The 21,709-nt window shown below is 37.9% G+C and overlaps 2 protein-coding genes across 9 annotated transcripts in view; both read left to right on the top strand.

The window, feature by feature from the left end:
- LOC121318695 (protein Shroom4-like) overlaps positions 1-4,390 on the top strand; it is a 58,642-nt gene extending 54,252 nt beyond the window's left edge. For all 4 annotated transcript variants that reach the window (XM_041255643.1, XM_041255642.1, XM_041255641.1 and 1 more), the window contains 3 exons: positions 796-961; positions 1,798-2,070; positions 2,672-4,390. In XM_041255643.1, coding sequence (XP_041111577.1) covers positions 796-961; positions 1,798-2,070; positions 2,672-2,941 — 709 coding nt within the window. In that variant the 3' untranslated portion in view covers positions 2,942-4,390. The remainder of the gene's footprint in view (positions 1-795; positions 962-1,797; positions 2,071-2,671) is intronic.
- Positions 4,391-9,305: 4,915 nt separating this feature from the next.
- LOC121318693 (H(+)/Cl(-) exchange transporter 5-like) overlaps positions 9,306-21,709 on the top strand; it is a 30,684-nt gene continuing 18,280 nt past the window's right edge. Inside the window, exons 1-2 of one of the 5 annotated variants that reach the window (XM_041255637.1) lie at positions 9,306-9,392; positions 12,742-12,903. In XM_041255637.1, coding sequence (XP_041111571.1) covers positions 12,759-12,903 — 145 coding nt within the window. In that variant the 5' untranslated portion in view covers positions 9,306-9,392; positions 12,742-12,758. Of the gene's footprint in view, positions 9,393-9,565; positions 9,919-10,503; positions 12,055-12,741; positions 12,904-20,030; positions 20,368-21,709 lie in introns of those variants that run through there. The other 4 variants (XM_041255636.1, XM_041255634.1, XM_041255638.1 and 1 more) reach the window with 4 other exon arrangements.

Raw genomic sequence — 21,709 nt, 5'->3', positions numbered from 1 at the left:
CTGATTCTTTCTGTTACACTGAGTGCCATCTGGTGGTAATATTTTGAATTGCAAGGTAATCATTTGCCTTTCCCAAGTGGTCTGAAATAAGTGTATACACTGCCATCAAGTGGCCTAATGGCATAAATCGATAGGAAATCGAGGGGAAAATCCCACAGAATATTTTAGATGTAACATTCAGTTATTTCTTTGTAGCTCAGTTCTTTAAGCTCTGTGATTAGTGAACATCATGTAGCTATATCATCCTTAACTATTAAGCACGCAGTGTGCTTAATAGTTAAGGATGATATAGCTACATGATGTTCACTAATCACAGAGCTTAAAGAACTGAGCTACAAAGAAATAACTGAATCTATTTAGCCTGGAACAAAAAAGAATTTGGGGGGGGGGGGGGGGGGGGGGGGGGGGGATTGAAGTCATTAAAATCTAAAAAGCAGTTGACATCATTAACCCGAACCACTACTTCAAGCACAGCACAGAAACCAGGACCAAAGGACATTAAGTGGAGATAGGCTTAGGACAGAGGGTAGGAGACACTTCTTCACACAGAGAGTGGTTAAGGTATGAAATGGGTTACCTAGTTATGTTGTGGAGTCAGAATCACTGGAAGTCCTTTAAGACTCAACTTGACAAAGTTCTGTGATCAATCAGCTACTAGGAAGCGGACGAGCACTGGTGGGCTAAATGGCCTCTCATAGTAAACGCTCATGTTTTAATGTAAATCTTATTATCTACTCTATCGATAAGGAGCTGCTGTCCCTGCTTTATTCAGTGAACTCTCTTGCCTGTTGCCAGGTGCTCCCCGCTGGACCCCTCCTCGACCCCAGGCCCCTCGGCGAGCCCTACCTCCAGCTCCTCCTACTACAGCACCTCCGCGGGCAAGGCAGAGCTGCTCAACAGGATGAAGGAGCTGCCAGGCATGGAGGAGGAGGAAGAGGATGATGAGCTCACCTTCAAGAAGGTACAGCCCACAAGATGTTTACAGAGCAGTGATGTTAAAGTCTGTCTAATGTTCTGCAATATAACACTAATGACATTTTGGCTCTCAAAGCTATTTACTCTAAACTCTTGTTGAACCCAACAGTGTTACTAAAAAATTTAATCTAGTTAATTTAAGAGCTTGTAAGTAGACTTAACTAGTTCTTATTTTTATTAGGATAGTGTTTAGGTGTGTTTTTTTTTTCTTTTGCAAAAGAACATATGCTAATGACAGGTGCTAGGTTCCATTTAATTTCCTACTTCAGGATTAAATGCATTTCAATTTTAATATACTTCAATCAAGCCCACCATTAGAGTGCTATTACTTTATGATGCACTGCACCATTAATGTGGACTCTGCGTTTGTAGGACTTGGAATACATATTGCATAAATCACTGGGCACTACACACATTCTGCTGTATAAGCACTATAGCTGACCTATATCTGACATTTTAAAATGTTTAGAAAAATGTTTACATGTTTAACACATGGAAAACATTTAAAGTTTAAACTCTTATCATCCCTTTTACATTCTTTTTGGTAATGTGCTTTTTCTAAGACTCTTATAAAAGTTTACAATAGTGAAAGCATGGTAAAGCCCAGACAGGTATGGTAAAATGTATTATGAAACATGGCAAGCCTGGATAATCCTATGGTAAATGCATAGTATAAATACAGAAAAACACCTGAGAAAGAAGGATCTGTATTTGGCAGACTGGAGAGTGCATGCATGGCGCTTGGTTTTAAATCACATCAAATCATTTGAATTTGTTCACCTTTTAAAACTGTTCATAACATTGGTGTGTCCGTTTCCACAGCAACAGCTGATTGACAGTTTGAGCAGGAAGCTGTCGGTGCTCCGCGAAGCCCAGCAGAGCCTCCTGGAGGATATTGGTGCAAACTGCACCCTGGGGGAGGAGGTGGAGAGCCTGGTCCAAACCGTCTGCAAGCCCAACGAGCTGGACAAGTTCCGCATGTTCATTGGAGACCTGGAGAAGGTGGTGAGCCTGCTGCTGTCCCTGTCCGGACGCCTGGCCAGGGTGGAGAATGCTCTGAGTGGCCTAAGTCTCGAGGCCAGCCATGATGAAAGGGTAAGAAGGGATTGTAGAGTGGGGGACAGGCTGGGGAAAATCAAGTAAGACCTAGGAGATCCCCTGTTCTTTGGGCTCATAACACCTGTCCTCACTTCCAGTCACTTGCTGCCAAGTGTGTTTTCAGGTTGATCCCTGGTCTTTCTCGTCTAAATTTTTCAATGATTTCAGGAGCCTAGCTCCTCTGGAATGTCCAGGTCGTTTCAGTCAGTGATTCTAGCCTGGTGTCCCTTTTCAAAACCAGACTTTTGACCTGTTTATTTTCTTTTTAATTATTTAATTATTTATTTATTTAGATTTATTTTTTAATGTAATGTATTGCTATTTTTTTGTTGTTGTTTAGCTTAGTTCGTTGTATGTGGCATGGCTTGAACAGTCTCTCTGTAAATTTGGTTGTTTCTAATCTGCATTAGAAACACTAGTAATGCAGCCAGTCCTGGGTTTCCAAATTCCCCTTGTTTCGGTATAGCATGAATAAGTCTCACCTGAGTCTGTAGGTCTACTAATAGCTAGCTGCTCATGCAGCTCTATGTGAAGATCCATTTATTTAAAGTGATTGTAGCTAACAAAATAATTCCAAATTGTCATGGTTTCTTCTCAGCTGGCCCTGACTGAAAAGAAGAAGCAGCTGTCGGGGCAGCTCGGGGAGGCTCGGGAGCTGAAGGAGCACGTGGACAGGCGGGAGCGCGTGGTGCTGGAGGTGCTGTCCCGATATCTCACTGAGGTGCAGCTCCAGGACTATCGGCACTTTGTCAAGATGAAGTCAGCGCTCATCATTGAGCAGCGACAGCTGGAGGAAAAGATCCGGCTGGGGGAGGAGCAGCTGCGGTGCCTGCGTGAGAGCCTGGGCACGGGCCTTGCACACTGCTGAACAAACTACCAGGAGCCCGGGCATGGGCCTCGCACACTGCTGAACAAACTACCAGGAGCCTGGCTATACTGGTCTAGAATGAAGGAATCTGGTGGTGTGACAGGTGCTAAAATATTAGTTTGCCAATGGGACATTTGTAACTGCTGACATTTACCTGTACTGCGAATACCGAGTCAGTACAGCTTACTCCAGGTGACAGTTAATACAGGTTTTACTATGCAGGTTTTTTTCTTTAAATACAGTACAGTGACCAATATTATAAAAGTTTTGCAGTACTTCTGAAAATAATGAACGATTTTGTTCAGAAACAATCAGAAAACATTTTTAGCCCTGTTGCATGTCTTCAAATACCTGAAGAATCTGACAGCAAAGATTGTCATTTGCTCCAATGCTTAATGTCCAGCGTGCCACAAAAACAATGTATTGATAGGAATCATGTTCGAGTACAGAGCGTATCCATCAATGTAGACATAAATAAAATATCTCTGCAGCAACATATCAATTTCTGTGTGAATCCTAGTTAACTAGTAGACTTGAGTAGGACAGTTGCAAAAATCTGATATTATGCAAAAATTACCCTTTTTAATGCCAAAGAAATATCTCTTAAAACAAATTCTTACTGTTTTCGAAAGGCGATTTTAAAAATTTATTTTATTTTTAGGCAATCAGCAATGACAAACCGAGCAGTATCGTGCTTCTGAAGTCATTGGAGAGCCAGACCAAACAGTTACAGTACTGGACCTTTTCTAAGCAATGGTAAAGCATTTGCAAATTATTAATCTTTCTTACTAGTTTATAGCTGTAGAGGCTTCCTGAAACCTGTATACCGTGAAAGTTATATTCCACACTGTTAATTGTTCTCTTGTTGCATTCTAGCTTTATGTATTTATAGCCTGAAAACAGTGCCTTGTTCATGCCAAACAAAACTGATAATGGAAAACTGGAAATGCTAATGAAATATTTACTGCAGGAGATTGTTAGGTACATTTTGTTAAAAAATAAATAAATAAATAAAAAACAACACTAAAATCGTTCTGTTTAAAATATGGTTTGTTGCAATTCAGTTTTATTTAAATGAAGTAAGTAGTACTTTAATCTCGGGGCAGCGTCAAATACAATGAAACACTCAGGAGACTGCATAGAAGGAAAATATTGTACACATGATTACAGACAATCCTTCTGGAGTGCATGGATACTTTATTCCTATATCAATGTATGTATATGTCCATTGCATCTGTATGTGTTTCTATAGATATGTAGGCTTCTTTTCATCCTGCCAGGCCTTCAGTTCATCTGCAGTTAGAGGACAAAAGGTTTTTGCAAAATAATTGTGTAAAAATATAACACCGTACCATATATAATAATATTATGAAAACACTAGTGTGTCGTGTTTCAGTAATGAGCACTTGCACGTTTCTTTTTACATTTTTTTTTTTTTTTTTTTTTTTTTTTTTTTTTTTTTTTTTTTTTGACAAATATCTTTTGGTTTTGCTTTTGTTTTTTTTATTATTATTATTTTTTTAATTGACAGGAACACTTTTATAAACTGTCAAACATATGCAACTGTGAATAAGCAATTTATTTGAAACTGTGCAGATTGCCCAAGATGAGTTAATGACATGCTTTGAAGATCTTTGTCTGTGGATGATCTGTATAATAACTTTAATTTAGTTGAACATCTGTAGATGTGGATATATATATAATATATATATATATATATATATATATATATATATATATATATATATATATATATTATATATAACTTTAAAATATATTTATAGTATTCTTCCTGCATTTTAATTTGATTTCTAAAATTGCAATTTGACTGAATCTTTTTTAAAAGGCCCTCTTGATGGCGCGACAACTGCTTAGCATTAATAAATAAACAAATAAATAAAAATACAAATAAATGTTTGAGGGAAAGTGATTCCAGCCACAATAGCTTTTTATTTGTATATCTTTTAATATGTATCCATTAACCTAGACAGTGCTTTAACAAAACAAACCAAAAGGATTATTGACTCAAGGGCTTAATCTGGACTGGTGAGCAGTTAAACTGTCGATCACCTAATAACTACTTCTGCATGTTTACTCCATTTCACATCATGGTGTGTGTGGCTCTTACCAGTCTAAAAGAGAGGGAAGTGCCATTCATTCACTGTTCAGGGTTGGGTTATACAATTAGAACCCTATTTGATATTGAATTGTACACTCAATACACAGCTAGCCTTAATTAAAACACTACAGAGTTTAATTTCACTGTAACTATCTCTCTCCCTATTTAACATACTAAAGTCCATTTATAATTTCTGAAACACTAGGCGGAAGAGTGTTACTGAATGACAGAGCATCTTCAAGGGTACATAAGGACCTTTTTATTTTGTTGTGTTACATGTTCTGATGTGTTGCTACAACTGTTTACATAAGGTGTATGTATTGTTTCAATTTTTTTTTTTTTTTATATTTTGACCACTTTTTAAAACTTTTAAATTGCATTCCCTGCCTCCAAGATGACTTCCCATGTATCTGCGTGGACCTCTCAGAACTACATTCCCCATCATCCTCCTGCTCACTGGTAAATCCATCTCAGTTATGTATGTGAGCAGGAGGATGATGCAATTTAAAAGTTTAAAAAAGTGGTCAAAATGTCAAAAAAAAATAAAAAAAAATGAAAACAATACACACACTTTATGAAAACAGGTGTAGCAACACACAGGAACATGTAACACAATAAAATAAAGGTCCTTATGTACCCTTTAATAATGTGCCTTTTTAAGCTTATGACTGACTTGAGTTACTGGGGACAACGGTTTATGTGAGGTCAGAAAGTTCACATTATTTATCATGTAGAACGCTATTTATCAGAACGCTATTTTGTTTGATAAGATACAAAAACAGGGTTACTCTGAAGTTGTGTAAAGACACCGCCCTCATTGCACAATTGAAATGGGCAGACTAAAGTAACCTGTTGATATGGTGTTGGAGACATTAAACAGTTTGAGTAGTCTCTATGGCACCTTGTGCCTGTCATTATAACACTAATATTGTTGAGACACTAGTCATTCAGTGAAACTGTCCGTGCTAGTGACAATAAAACTGGAGATGGAGGGAGTGAGGGATCAGAAAATTATCAGTATAACCATGTTTATATGTGTGTGCTAAATGTTACATCTGTATGGTTCTGACTTAACAGTGCTGTACAATAGTTTCCTTTGTTGTCTTTATGTATGATAATGCCAAAGTTGTATTTAAACAATACTTCGGTTGCAAATGTATCCTTTTCTTAATTTTAAGAAATGTGTAGAGAGTGTAAATTTGACAGTTCATTTGAATACTGTATTTTTTTGTAACTTGTACTCTCCTGCCATATAAATGATGCTAACAAAGTGTTTTGCTGTAGCTTGCTTTTTACATTTTTTGGTCATGGTTCTGGGTTGTTCAAGGTAATTTTAAACTATGTTCAGCTGCTGGTGTTGAGACAGATATTATTATTTCGTCAGTTAGCAGAAGCTTTTATCCAAAGTGACTTACAGAGACTTGAGGGTGAACTATGCATCACAACTGCTGCTGCTGAGTACCTTCCAATAGGACCTCGGTTTTACGTCTCATCCGAAGGATGGAGCCGAAGCAGGTTAAGTGACTTGCTCAGGGTCGCACAAGGCGAGCCGGTGGCTGAGCCGGGATGAACATGGAACCTCCTGGTAACAAGCCCCTTTCTTTAACCACTTGACCACCAAGCCTCCAAAGTTATGTCCCACTTGGAATTTATTAGCCACAACTACACTTATAATATCTCTGAGACTAGCTCTCATGCTCTGAATGCCAATGACAAAGCATTCTAAATGTTTAATCCACAACAGATTATATAAAAACAGATTACTGGCTGGCTGTGAGTCTCTGAAAATGTTATAGGAGCTCCATATTCAAAGAAGCTCATTGCCAGCCAATAATATATTCAAACAAATGCATTTTAAACATACACGATAATCCCCTCTATCCTTAAATTTAGTAAAATTACTAGAGTAGTTAAGAGGGACTCTTGCCTAAATACTTTCAAAGAAATTAAAATAATGGCATGTAATCACTGAGGTGAAAACAAAAACAAGACGGCAAGAATTAGGTTTCACATGCAGTATTAAACTAGTCTTCACAGTTTGTGTGATGAAGCTCAGCTGGAAAATGTTTCTGGCTGTGAAGTGACTCATTAGCTCTTATCTCTCAGAACGGACTGGGCCTAGAAGCAACACCCACAGCTTCTCTTGATGTCGGGTGGAGTTTTTCTAGTTCACAAACGTATTTCAGTTTCTTACATATTTACTTTCTGCTAAAGAACACATCCATTTAAAATGTTAATAGGTATGTGTAGTCTGAACACAGCACTGCCACTAAAGCCTAATAGTAGAATGACTACTTATTTGCCAGAATTGACTAGTTGCCACTAATAAGAAAATATTAATAAACTAGTTCTCTGTGTATGTACAGATTTTTACCACTTTGCTGTTTGGGCACTATGTTTTAAAACTGCTTGGAATATTTATTAATGTTATGAAATATAATATTCATGTAATGGATAGCAACTGCAACCACACTTCCAGCCATCTGAAACTGCATGCTTGCAATTATTTTCTGTTTAATTCAAACAGATGAATACAATTAATATAATTCATTCATTACTAGAATACACTTTAAGCACACAAAACATAAGGCTGCTGCTGCTGCTGCTTTTAAATTGAAGCGTGCGATTAGTTGACTATCAGTATCTGAGGTTGACTGTCACTTTTCTAGTATTCTGAAGAGATAACTCAGTTCCTCAAGGATTACCACATCTATTACAGTCATGGAAGCTAGGGGGGTAGTTGAACCGAACAATTGTTGGATTCTGGTATAGACAGGTTCCGGATTGTAGAGGGAACCGCACCACTATTTCAATAGGGATTTAGGCCATTATGCTGAATTAGACAGGTTTGTAGAGGGGCTGAATTAGAGAAATATTTCATTTTTGGCCATCACTTATAGGCAGCATTTACATCTTGTGCTTTACATACAGTGGATTGACTAATGAGATATATTCTTTGTCAATATCATGCTCATCAAAGACCCCATTAGTTAAATCATTGATTACCTCTGCCAATCAGATTTCAACAGCATGACAAATGACACATGCAGGCCACATTCTCAGCTCATAATACATGTATCTCAAGATATGATCAATAAAAATGTATGAGCACCTGACCTACATCCATGTCACTGGAGGCAAGGGTAAGACAGGATAGATGATACAGTACAGCAAACTGACTTAGTTTCATGGTAACAGCTTACTGCCACTATCTAACAGATGACAACAGTTTGCAACTTTTCCCAAGTTCCCTTTTTGAAAAACTTTGGAAACCCCCTGAAATATTCAGTCTGCACCATGCATTTTGCTGTCTGGTCCCCATTGTTTAAACATATAGTATATCCACGTTGTACCATAGTGGAAGCAGAAGTAAGTACTGTAAAGTATTGTTGTATGTTGTATTGTTATCAGTGTAGTCAATGTTTGTCTAGATATCCAAATCCAACAAGTGTGGAGGTAAATCCTTACGAGTATATATATATATATATATAATAATATATATATATATATATATATATATATATATATATATATATATATAAATATTTGTCGAGACCATAGCCTGTTCAAACAAAATCATGCAAATCTGCTCCTATTGGCTAGTAAGCATGTGATACACGATGTCACTTTTATAAGAAAATAATTCAAGTGATATACAGCATCTGAACGTAGTATCCGTTTTTTTGGGGGAGTTTAAATAATTCTGCATAGGTCCCTGGTTTCCTCAACAGAAATGCTGGTCCAGACTTTGCTGTGGATAAGTGGGAATTAAGAGCATTTCAATGAGTGGCGTCTACATAGAATCATAATATGTTGTTAATGACAAAGTTCTGTTGTTTATATCATCCAAACAGAGATCTACGTTTTACTTTGCTGGTTGTACAGTGGCTTTCACCGGTCTGGTCTGCGGGCCGGGTTTTAATGTAAATTTGCGGGTTACCTGGGTGGTATTCTGTTCTGCTGCAGACTGCAGTGGGAATGGACTAATCATATGTGCAGTTCTGTGAAAAACATCACTTAACTTTCGGCTTCTGAGAAACCAGGAGGCACGGTGACTCTACCAGTCACACCTGCAACGGTGCACCGCCCGCACTTCGTGTTTATCTGCAAATGAGGCAAGTTCGCGATTCTTGCTGATATTTTTTTTATCCCAATACGGATGCTATTATACACACACACAGACAAAACATTATATCTATCTGTCTGTCTCGGTTCCCGCAGGCAGGCCACACACAGGCAGAGGGCTGGCGCGAACTCGGGACCTCTCGCACTCCAGCATAACTCTGCTGTTGCATTCCCCAGTGCACGCTACATGCAAGGAAGAAAAATCAGGTAAAGAGAAGTCGTGTAATAATAATAATAATAAAAGGTATTATAGTCAGAAAATATGGATAAAAAATGTACGTTATTAGTTGACTGACTGACTGACTTACACACTGTTTGCCCCATACGCTTTCATAGTTAACCTGACAGCAGCCTGTGTAGTTTGTCACCGATTGAACGTTTCCATCGTCATCTCTGAGATCGATTTAATGCCCAAACAGGAAACTAGCCTGAGCTGGGGCTGAGAGTCGTTGTTGCTGTCATAATGACAGGTCTTTCAATATAACTTTTAAATATTACGCGCATATTATTTGGAAAACATGGCAACGTGCTTATAACTATTATCGCCAAGACTATTATGAAGAACACGGGAAATGCCTTTCTCAAAGGAACATGAACAAGTAGAGCACGGTTTGGACAGGAAAGCTTCAAAGACATTACTTGTGGACGGTATGTACCTAAATTTTAAAAGCTGTGTCACAAGACATGGGAATCAGACTGAATAGTTTCTCCCGACATCACACAGGCCAAAAGGGTAGGTAATCATTTTATTCAATATAGACGTACTGAACGGCAATGCGCTGAAATGTGAATGAAAATGTAACGCTGGAAATTGAGTTAATATACTGGATACCGAATCAATTAACAAGTAACCATAAATAAGACGTCTATATTCAAATGTAATTGTACTTTTTAAATATAAATAAATTGTAATTGTACTTAAAAATTTATTATTGATTCATATTTATGCTTTTAGTTTACCCCGTCAGTCAGTTTACATATTTACTGGTGTTTTTGATGGTCATGCATTTTAATTAAGCAATCGGTTTTATTAAATACGTGTGTATATTGTTGGTTCGGCAGAGTCATACGTAATTACACACACACAGTTCATTGCATGGAAATTAGAATTGGGGATCGGTGATTTCGAAGCTCAGAATGGTGATTTTCAATACTGCCGAGTATCAGGAGTTTTTTTTTTTTTACTGTATGGATAATGATGTGTTTGTGTGTATTGTTCTTTATGAGAGAATCACAAGGTGTTCTAAGTCCAATGATACGATTTGCATTCTTCTAGTTAATCTGTCAGAGATTGATGGAACTATATATAACAATGTTTACAGTGCAACATGCTTGCTTCAGTACAGCACCTATGTACTGTAGGCCCATATTTCCATTGACCATAATGAAGGCTTGTGGTTAAACAGCTTTGCAGGCATCATGTGAGATGACATGTATTGTAAATGTTGTTTTACCATGAAGTATAACTGTTCATTTGCACATTTAATTCAAATAATGTCTCAAACTTCACATTCAAGTATGTACTGCTACATTCATAGTATGCACTGTTCTTTTAAGCTTCAGTGTACCAATTACAGAGGTGTACTATCATTAATTTACTGGCCTGATATTGCTTTATGAATATAGCCCATTGATACACAAATCAGTGGGCTCGTCATAAAAAAGTGTACCTGCCTAATCATAGACTGTTGTTTGCAGTATGTAGGCTAGTTAAACCTGAACCACCTGTCACCAAAGGGACTGAACTAGCCACTTTCCAGTTCTGGGATTTCAATATGCAAAACGCTTTGTTAAACTCTTATGAAACTTCCAAGGCATCCACCTCCTGGAAACTACAGAGACACAATGCTAGTTAGTTGTGCATTAGTATTACCACCGACTGGATGAGCTCAAACACATTTCTGCAATAGACAATATAATAAATGGTAATCCTTCTGGACCCTTTATTACAGTGCACTGTAATTGTATAGGTTTTCTACAGTGTTTTAAACTTTTTTCCTCTGGATTTTTCTATATCATCCCATAGTTGGGTATAGGATATAAAGAAATTTAGAACCGCAAAATACTAAAATAAAATACACTTAAGGTTTGTGTGTTGCACACTTGCCATTTACACAAATAATTTTATCGTAAGACTGTAATGCAGCTCCATAATTAAGCAAAAAAGGAAGTGAAAAGGTTATCGTACCAAGCTTTTTGTGAACTCTAATCAAATAACGTTAACTTTTGCCAGTAAAATAACAGAGTGCCTAAAGAAAGTTTTGAGTCCCACAAACAGATTTTTTAAATGTCTCTTGCATCTTCTTTAGCAGCCGCAACATTTTTACCATAAGGAGTTTAAGGAGAAAAGAAACAAAATATTTAGGGAAGTGAAAATTAAATGTACTTACTTGACTACAGTAAAAAGAACTTCAATTCACAAAATTTAGCTCTGATTGTGTTAATGAAAATATATGACAATGTGCTTGCTGTAGTGCATTGTATATCGAGAATAACAGAACATGTTGCAATTTAAACTTGTTTTTATTGAAAAATAAACGGTAACATGTAATCATAAGAGCTGTCTTGTACCACCAATTCCACACACATTTCCAGCGAGTCTTGTATTGCAGGGGTCTTGATGATCCTAAAGTAAAATTTCTTCTTGTTGATCTTGCTGTGAGCAGTTCTGAAATAAAGCTCCTTCATTGCACTAATGGCGTTCTTTATCAGACACTACAAGCAGACCACTACTAGTCTAGCACATGCTTAAACCATGCAACAATGCTCCAGAGTGCACCATTATAATCCCTCTTTCCAAAAATGTCTCCCTCTCACACTTCACAGCGGCGCTATGAGCCACGATGATATCAGTGCCCCCTACTACCTTGTAAGTGCCACATACCTTAAAACTACATTATTTTTATTATTTTTTTTTTCATTATCAATTCATTTTCATTTCATTATTCATTTTCTAAATTTTGGAATGTCCAATTATTCAACCTGGCTCACTGCTGCAACCCCCGAACTAACTCGGAAACGAGTGCTATTAGCCGTCCGCTTTTTCTTTTCACTCTGCAAGCCCGCCATACAGCCATATCCAGAACTTGAAACGTCGGAGGACCACACAGTCCTGAACTGCATACAGGCCCGCCTGCAGGCGACCGGCCAGCCACAGGGGTTGCTATGTGCGTGAGCCAAGGATTCTCTAGCCGACCTAACCCCTACCCTGCCCAGCCAGCGCTTGGTCAGTTGTGCGCTGCACCCAGGAAACTTGGGAACTCGGCAGTGGCATAGCTTGGATTCGAACCGGCAAACTCCAACCTTAGAGCGCATTCTGCACTCCGAGAGGAGTGCCTTTACTGGGTGCACTACTCGGGATCCCAAAACTACAGTAATTGAAAACCCAGATTGAGCATGTAAAGCCCTGACATGTATGGTAAAGCATATTTTAAAAAGCATGGAAAACAATCGTAAGGCATGGAAACAGTATGGGAAAACTGAGGCATTTTGTAAGGCAAAGAGAGGAGCACTTGTAATAGGATGTAATTTTCATAAGTGATGTGGTTTCTTTCAGGTCTTTGCTGGTAAGACATGGACAAGCCTGGGTACCGCAGAGGAAGCTTTAACAGCATGCAGAGCGGCACCAGTGATGAGGACATGGTGGAGATAGCTGGAGCCACATTGGATTCCTCAGTGACAGACGATGTGCCGCCGTTGGACAGGGATGTTTCCAGGGGTATGTTTTCAATCATTACATTTCCATACTAAACATTAGAGTCGTGCAGCTCTCATTTGTCCTTGTGGCAAAGTGGTAAGTGAATACAGGTGAGTGCAGTGCAGATCAGGTTAATCACACAGACAATTGCTTTCAGGTGCAAGGGTGTTTTATTTAATGAATGGTAATTTCCAGAGCCTGAAGGCAAACACTAGTAAATAATAAATGTTAGAGTGATACAGCAGCGTGTATCACTCGTAATTGTAATCCCCGGGTTGGACCTGAAATCAAAAGTCCAGTTTTTACACACACCAACACTAAACACAAAACACAAGACAGTGAAGTGAAGTGATGTTACGTTCTAGTGGTGCAATTGACAGTTCTCCGTGAAATGCTGGGGTGAAAGTGATGTCCGGGTTGATGCCGGCTTACGCTACAGCTCTGGATTGTGTTACTGGTAGTCTAGTGAGACAAACAACATTTGCAGCCAACACTAACAAACACAAAACAAACACTCACAGTTTTTAGTATACACAGTATTTACTTCAAGGTCAAATCCAACCATTTGTAAAGGAACAGATTACTTTGCTATGCCCCTATTTTATACCCTCCCTCATGACCCCTTGGTTAATGAGCGCATATGCTTCTCCAGACCGCGGATTCCACGCCGTTTCCTGTCCACGTCGTTGAGTTCAGGTACCATAGCTCCGTCCCTTTTCTAGCTGGCCGACTTCCTACCCATGGGAATAAAGTGTCATGCGTTTTAGTCCAGGGTATTCTGTTCCCTTTACCTAGTGCCCTCACAGATCAGGAGGGAGCTCTAACACAGAGCGTCATTCGATCTCTGTCACAGTCCTTTTCAAAATACTTGCTCCCTCCTCGTTGCACAAAACATACACACACAAAAAGTAGAATATAACTTATAGGATTTTGGTTTTAGTTAACAGTGAACACAATCAATCAATTAGTGTTTAACAGGTGCGGATCTAGCCTTGTAGCTTGACTGGTTCACTAAGTTTTTCAAGATACACAAAAGAGACACAACAGTGTACAACATTTTACAGCTGTTTTTCCTCATCTAACATCTTGTCCCATGACGACTAACTGGATCCTGGTTTCATACCTTGATGGGTTTCTTTAATTTAGATTTTTTTGGGAGGACAGCATTTGTTCCCTGCACTACATAAACACATTGCATGAGATTTACTGTCTATTTTATTTTTAAAAAATAAGAAAATGTTGTACAGATAATCTCATATATAAGCATTTCAGTTCTATCATTATAAACATATTTGCCAATCTTCATGTTTCACATATAGTTTTGATGGATTGTGCATGGCCAATAAATAATTAATATTGCTTCTGTTCAAATCTAGTAAAACATTTTTATTTTTTAAATATAGCGTTTAAATCTAAAAAAAAAAATAGGTAAATAGCAAGTTTGGTTAGCAACAGTAAAATTTATATAAAAAAAAAAAAACTACTGTATATTTTATAGCTCTTTACAATCTATCAATTTGTGAAACTACTAAAACATGAAGATTGACAAATATTTTTATAATGATAGAAATTAAACACTTTTATATGAGTCTGTACAATATTGTATTATTATTTTCAAATAAAATAACTGTAAATCTCATGGCAATGTGCTTATGTATTAATTCATTTATGTTTTTGTTTTTTTTCCAGTGAGTAGTACAAGAATGTTGCCCCCCCATCCATTAGGGTATGAAACCAGGAGCACCCTGCTGCTGCAGTGTTCCAGTTAGCCATCATGGGACAAGATGTTAGATAATGTTTTAAAAAAAAAAAAAAAAAAAAAAAGTATATAACAGAAATAAACAAAAACTAAAAAATGTTTTGCCTTTGCAGAATTTAATGGAGCTTGCTGTAAATACTGTGCGCATTTTGGTAGAAAAACAGTAAAAAAATGCAGAGAAACCTATGCAGAAGTCCTTTAAAAATCTGGGGTTCAGCAGTTACAAAACCGAAAGAACATCAAGAAAAGTCAGAATTTCACTAAGCAGCAGTAGTATTTGATAACATTGATTTTGTATCTGTGATGCAACAAACTGAAACACCTGTATATCAGCAGTTAAAATCAACATATAGAGAAAGAGTGGGGAAAAAAAAACAGGCAGAAGCTATTTTTTATCTTGGTTTGTTACTTAAATTTGTTCCAAACTGTACTGAAAGAAACATTTCCTTAAAGTATGTTATACATTTGTTGAGGTGAGGTGGTGTCACAGGGAACTTTTTGTGTATCTTGAAGAACTTAAAGAACCAGTCAAGCTACAAGGCTAGATCCGCCCCGGTTAATCACTAATTGATCGATTGTGGTAAGTAAAACCCAATTCCAACAAGTTATATTCTACTTTTTTGTGTGACGTGGAGGGACAAGTAGATTTTTGTAGCATTTTGTTACTTGGACTAGAATTAAAAAAAAAAAAAAAAAAAAAAATTGCACCCCTGGTTTAAATGTATGAATTCTAGTCTTTGTAGCTTTAATTTGAGCTAGTTAATCAGCTATGGCTAAAATAGTTTAGGAGAGACAACATCAACTAGGTGGGAGAGAAGGGGCTGTCCCTCAAAGGGCTGTGGGAATCATTATGTATGAGTAGAGTGTGCCAACACCATCATCGTCTCACTTGGGATGGAATGTCCCGTTTCCCTTTTCACTGTTCTTTTGTCATTTCCTATACTTCAATCAAGCAGAGCTCTGTGCTCTGGTTAGAACAGCTCTTGAAAAGCACTAAATATGAGACAGGATAAAAGTCTTTTTTCAAATATGGACTTCATTTAACAGTGTTCTTCTGCTACAGTAGATGTACACTGTGCCAGGGCCCCTTCAGGGCCGCCGCCTTTCTTTTTTTTTTAACCTCACCACAGATGTGATAAACGTTCCTATTTTTGAAAGGTGTTAGTTTTTCCTTTACATACAAACATTAAGTAACCATCACATCACACTAGTGAGCTGTTACCATGGTCACAGTATCGGTTGCTGCTGATTTGAGGGTATTCCAGTTCACACAAGCAGGATCCTGATACTGGGTTGCATTTACAATCTGCAGTGTTCAGCTATATAAATCTATAGATCTGACATATTGAGAATCTGAAGAGGCAAATACATTGTCAAGATTGTCTGGAGGCAAGCAGATTGGGGATTGCAGTGAGATAATTCATCTTAAAAAAAAAAAAAAAAAAAAAAAAAAAAAAACCTTGCCATCACCTTCTCCCCACAAGTCCCATACATTTTTGCTCTGTCTTGGAATTGAAGCTGCTTTGGCCGTTTTGAATAAACACCTTGACATCGTTAACATTCTGAACCAGTTTTTCTCTAGTGCACACTCACTAGAGAGGAATGGCTTGTGTTTTGTATAAAGGAAAGTTGGCATGTACTAAAAAACAACACTCTGAACAGAACCAAAGAGGTTTAACTGATCATACTAAATCAACAATGTATGCCTTTAAAGGCTTACACCATGCAATGTCAATCAGTGGTTTGTGATGATGAGCCATTAATCTTTCCTTTATCGACACTGATGTCTTTCTTAAAACAATACTCTGTTGTGATGATGTTCTCATCTGCAGGACCCAGACTCTGTTTACCTGCATTTGTTTTATTAATTAGACAGAGGCTGATTTCTAACACATTACACAGAAAAGTCTGATTTCACAGTCACTTCTGTTCTCGACTCCATTATGTTTATAATTCCTTGCTGACTGTTACATTATTCTAAGGGTCAGCCTTCTGTACCAGACACTTTGATCACAGTATAGTTTATTTTCATGTACCTGAGACCGTATTAGCTAGTTACCGCTGTCTCACTCTTTGAGTAACATAGGAAAGCTGCTGCTACTGCCAGCAACAGTAGGAGGTTATTAAGACATCTTTGCTCATTCTTGTAGCTCAGAATGCAATACAGAAAATGTTAATGATAACACTAAAGGAAGAGTCTGTTAATACTCAACTCATACATATACCTGTATCTCCCTGTGTCTCATTTCTTGAGTCCGAGCCGCACAGCACTGGGCTGCACTTGGTTTCATTGCACTCTGCAGCTTGGCGTTTCACCCTGTCCTCACAGATGCATTCCAGGAGAATTCAATTCAGATCCATTGATTGCACAAAAATCAAGTATTATATTTATTCCACAGCCTACCATGGACGGGAGTTCCCAGGAGGCGACACTCAATTGGCTGAGCGTCGCTGGGGGGTGGGGTTGGGGGGGGGTCTAGGTCGGCAAGGGTGTCATCAACTCACCGCACAGCAGCGACCCCTATAGTCTGATCGGGCAGCTGCGGGCTTGCCTGTTAGCTGCCCGGGAGCTGCGTTGTTCTCCCACGCTGTAGCTCCTGGGTGACTGCATGTTGAATCTGCAGTGTGTAAAGAAGTGGTCTCCGCCGTTTCCGAATCATTGCAGGGGTGGTAGCGGTGAGCTGAGCCTAAATAATAATTGGCCATTTCAAATTGGGAGAAAATAAAAAATTATTGGCAACAACTAAATTTATATATATATAAATTTATATATCATGTTTATATAATATATGTAAATATACTAATATATAAATATGTATGTGTGTGTGTGTGTGTGTATGTATGTGTATATATATATATATATATATATATATATATATATATATATATATATATATATATACACACAAATACTGGTACTGTGTGTACTGGTACTCTTTGAGCTTATATATATATAGAGAGCTCAAAAAGCCAGCTGCCCAACGTTTCAATATGTTGTACGTATCTTTCTCAAGGGAGCCTCTGTTTGAATCAGAACCTTGGAGGTATTTGTAGGTGTTGACAACTACTTATTATTTATATTCAAATCCATGATTTATTCTTACATGATGTAATGGTGTTCTATATGTGACATCACTTTTACTTATATCTTTAAATCTATATTAATTCTAATTAACATTATTTTACATAAACTTATATTTATATTATCATGCAATGCTATATATATATATACACACAGTACCAGTCAAAAGTTTGAGTACACCTGCTTGAAACCAGGTTTTTCATGATTATCGATATTTTTAACTCTATAAATTTGTCTATAAACTTAATATTTCATTATATGATACGTGTACTTATATAAGCTGATAACCATAAGTGAACTGCATTAAAAAATTTTATTTTTAAATGAAAATGTAAATCTTGTCAATTTCAATGAAATAGTCACCCAAAGCAAAGGGATTTCAGTCTGAAGCCAAGGCAGTTAAAAGTCTGAAATGTGTATAACACAGTGTTAGAACATTGGCCTAAGTATAAAAGTGTCTTTGTTAGATGTTCTCTGAGTTAACTAGCATGTTACCTAATTAACCGTTTGTCACCAATTATTAACAGGTGAGGGTCCATGATTACTATAAATATAGGTAGCATAGGCACAAGTTTGTTATTCCTGAATGTAAGGGAGCAGAAAATGGCAAAATATGCTCAGTTAAGCAAAGAAAAAGAATTACTTTAAAAAATGAAGGTCAATCTTTAAGACAAATCTCAACAACTTTGCAAGTGTCTGTAACTGCTGTGGCCAAAACCATCAAATGATTTGAAGAAACTGGCACTCATGAGGACCGAACAAGGTCAGGCAGGCCAAGGGTGAACAAGTTAATTTGAGTCACATGTCTTCAAAACCAGAGATTAACTGCCCCTGAAATACAAGCTCAGCTAAATGCTACTAGAAGTACAGTTGTTTCAACATCAACTGTTCAGAGGAGATTGCGTGAAGCTTGCCTAACTGGAAGAATTGCTGCAAAGAAACCAGTGTTAAGAGTGCAGAATAAGAGGAAGAGAGGAGTTTCCTTTCCTTGAGGAGTGAAAGTTGGTCTTATGGACCAACGAGTCAAAATTTGAAATATTTGGGTCCAACCGCCAAGTATTTGTAAGACGCAGAGAGGGTGAACGCATGAGTTCTGCATGTGTGGTTCCCACTGTCAAGCATGGAGGAGGCAGTGTCATGGTCTGGGGTTGCTTAGCTGGTGACAGAGTTGATGATCTTTACCAAGTCCATGGCAAGCTCAATCAGCATGGCTATCATAGCATACTTCAGAGTCATGCCATTCCATCAGGATTACAGCTAGTTGGGCAGTCCTTCATTCTTCAGCAAGATAATGACCCGCAACACACCTCAAAGTTGTGCAAGAACTATCTGGCGAAGAAGGAAAGTGAAGGACAACTCAATCTAATGACCTGGCCTGCCCAGTCTCCAGACCTCAATCCCATAGAACTTGTATGGGACGAACTGGACAGAAGAGTCAAAGCAAAGCTACCCACAAGTGCCCTACATCTCTGGGAATTGCTGCAGAAGAGCTGGGAAGACATGTCGGGTGATTTCCTGTTGAAATTTGTTAACCAAATGCCTCATGTTTGTGAGGCTGTTATTAAGGCAAAGGGTGGCTATTTTGAGGAATCCAGGATTTAGAGACAATTTTCAATTTTCTTGAACATTGCTTTGATACTCCTTATGTTTTGTTTTGTTTATTGTAACATGTGTTTTCATTTTACAGAAACATACAGTGTAAAACATTGTCAATTATGAAAAAAAAACAAGTTTCCAGCAAGTGTACTCAAACTTTTGACTGGTACTGAATATATTTGATGATATATTTATTTATTTATTTTATTTTAAATGACCCTGAGCACTGTTTTAATGTGTTTTGGTTTCTGAATTAAAACAGAAACTGTTAATTGTGAAATGAATTTGTAAAGCAGAGGCGAAAAGTCAAGAAAACGCCAAAAGCCAGAAGCCCTTGTGTGTGTGTGTAACTTCTCTCGACACGTAAGAGAGGGAGGATGACTCTTGGAGAAAATTAGAGGTAGTCTGTTTTTATTTGTTTATTTACACAAAAAAAAACTTAACTGATACACATTTTTAAAAAATGCAACTAGACCTAAAGATCAGTCTATTAATTTCCCTGAGAAACACTGTACAACTATTGTTATTTTTAGTTTTTTTTGGAAATTCATATGGGGGGGGGGCGGCAAGTGCCCCCCACCCTTTGCACCTATCTGCAGACGTGTGTGTGTGTGTGTGTGTGTGTGTGTATGTGTGTGTGATATATATATATATATATATATACACACACACACACACACACAAACACACAAGTTATAAAAATAAAAAAAATAAAAATGGGAGACAGCAACAAATACAGCGACTCAGGAAATGAACCATGATGCAGCTATATTCTCAGCTCCCTCTGTAGCATGGGCTATGCCTGCCGCTGATGACATCATGAGCAGAGTGCAGGTGAATTGGAATGCTGTGCAGAGAGAGAGAGTGTGAGAGAGCGTATTTAGTGTTGAGGGGAGAGAGATCTCAAGGCTGTGGATTTCAAATAGGCCACGGACAAGGCTGCCCACAGTGGAAAACACAGCACCGTGCAGCTTTCCTCAGCCATGCATTTCAACAGCATGCTTTAACTCAGGAGAAAATATGCAATGGAAAGGGGAGAAATAACAAGGTAAGAAACGGGTTAGGGGGTTGATGCTTTTCCCTGATTATAGCACTAATCAGTAAGTGCTGAGGTGCTTGAGAATGTAAGTGCTGTATTATGTATGACTGGATTGTTCTTATTAGCCCTTCTTTATTTCATGTCAAAGAAACATTGTTCAGTCCCTGGTAAATGTCAGTTCAAAGTTGCATTCAAAGACTGGTGCCAACAGGCTTGTTCTTAAAGATTTTTGCTTGTTACCTTTGAACATAGTTTAACTTGGTGTTCTGTCTGCTCGAGAAAATTCGAGTGCTAATAAAATATAGACTCAGTACTTTTCATTTAGTTTAACTTTCTCCTTTTTGTTAACTCTGTTAATGCTTTTTTTTCTCCTGCCTGGTTTTCACTTGTGGCTTTTAAATATGGCCATACCACTGCTGTCTGTCACGGTAAAGTAGAGTAGCTCATGTAATTTCCCCTTGCTCCCGTCATCATGATATGGACAAATTTGGAACAAATAGGTCTCATTCAGAAAGAGAAGAACAAAGGGTCTCAGTAATGGGGTTTTCTCCTTTTTAGCTTTACATGTCATCTGAAACTACCAACGCTGATTTAAAGTGATTATTGATAGTCATTTGAGGGTTAAGCCATTTGATACATAAAACAATCACCTAAAATTTAGCCAGACCAGAAAAATACAAGGCACAGTAGTAACAGTCGGGGCAAAATCAACACATGCATTCACTCACTTCCCTGTGGTCTGATCAAGTGTTGTCTTAAATCTGTTTATATGCTGACAGCTCGATGACAGAAGATTAGTACAGGCCAGCCAGTCAGATAGCTTCCTTGTTTTTATCTTGGTCATTTAACTGATGTAACTGCATACAGGGTTCAGTTTTAAATGCTGGGACCAGCCTCCTACCCTTCTAGATTTCAAACCTTTCTTTTTAGTCGGTAAACTGGATTTCGTATTTATTGAGTGGGCATTGAGTCGCTGGGGCTGCTGGCAAATATTGTAAATAAACACCAGCGCATTTATTTAAAGTTTTATGGTAAGCATGGTCTGGGAATAACTTGGGGCTGACCATGTTAGTAGTTCATGTTTTAACCACAGTGTAACACTTGTCTATGAATAAGACACATTCACACTCACTAATGCTTTTAAATAAAAGCACAGGAAGGAGAAAACAGTACAGTATGGTATGTTAGGCATTGTTAAAGCAGTAACGGCTTGTTTAGAATGAAAGCTTACATTTGATTCTATAGCCCAAGTAAAAAAAGTTTCTGTGTAGTGAGTTGCACATCAGCCAGTGAAATATTGTACCCTGTTCATATCAGCCCAGGCAATTCTTCAGATACCCGTTTGACTTAG

Source organism: Polyodon spathula, chromosome 7 (assembly GCF_017654505.1).
Source record: "Polyodon spathula isolate WHYD16114869_AA chromosome 7, ASM1765450v1, whole genome shotgun sequence".
Classification (NCBI taxonomy): domain Eukaryota; kingdom Metazoa; phylum Chordata; class Actinopteri; order Acipenseriformes; family Polyodontidae; genus Polyodon; species Polyodon spathula.
This window is presented reverse-complemented; position numbering and strand designations above follow the sequence as displayed.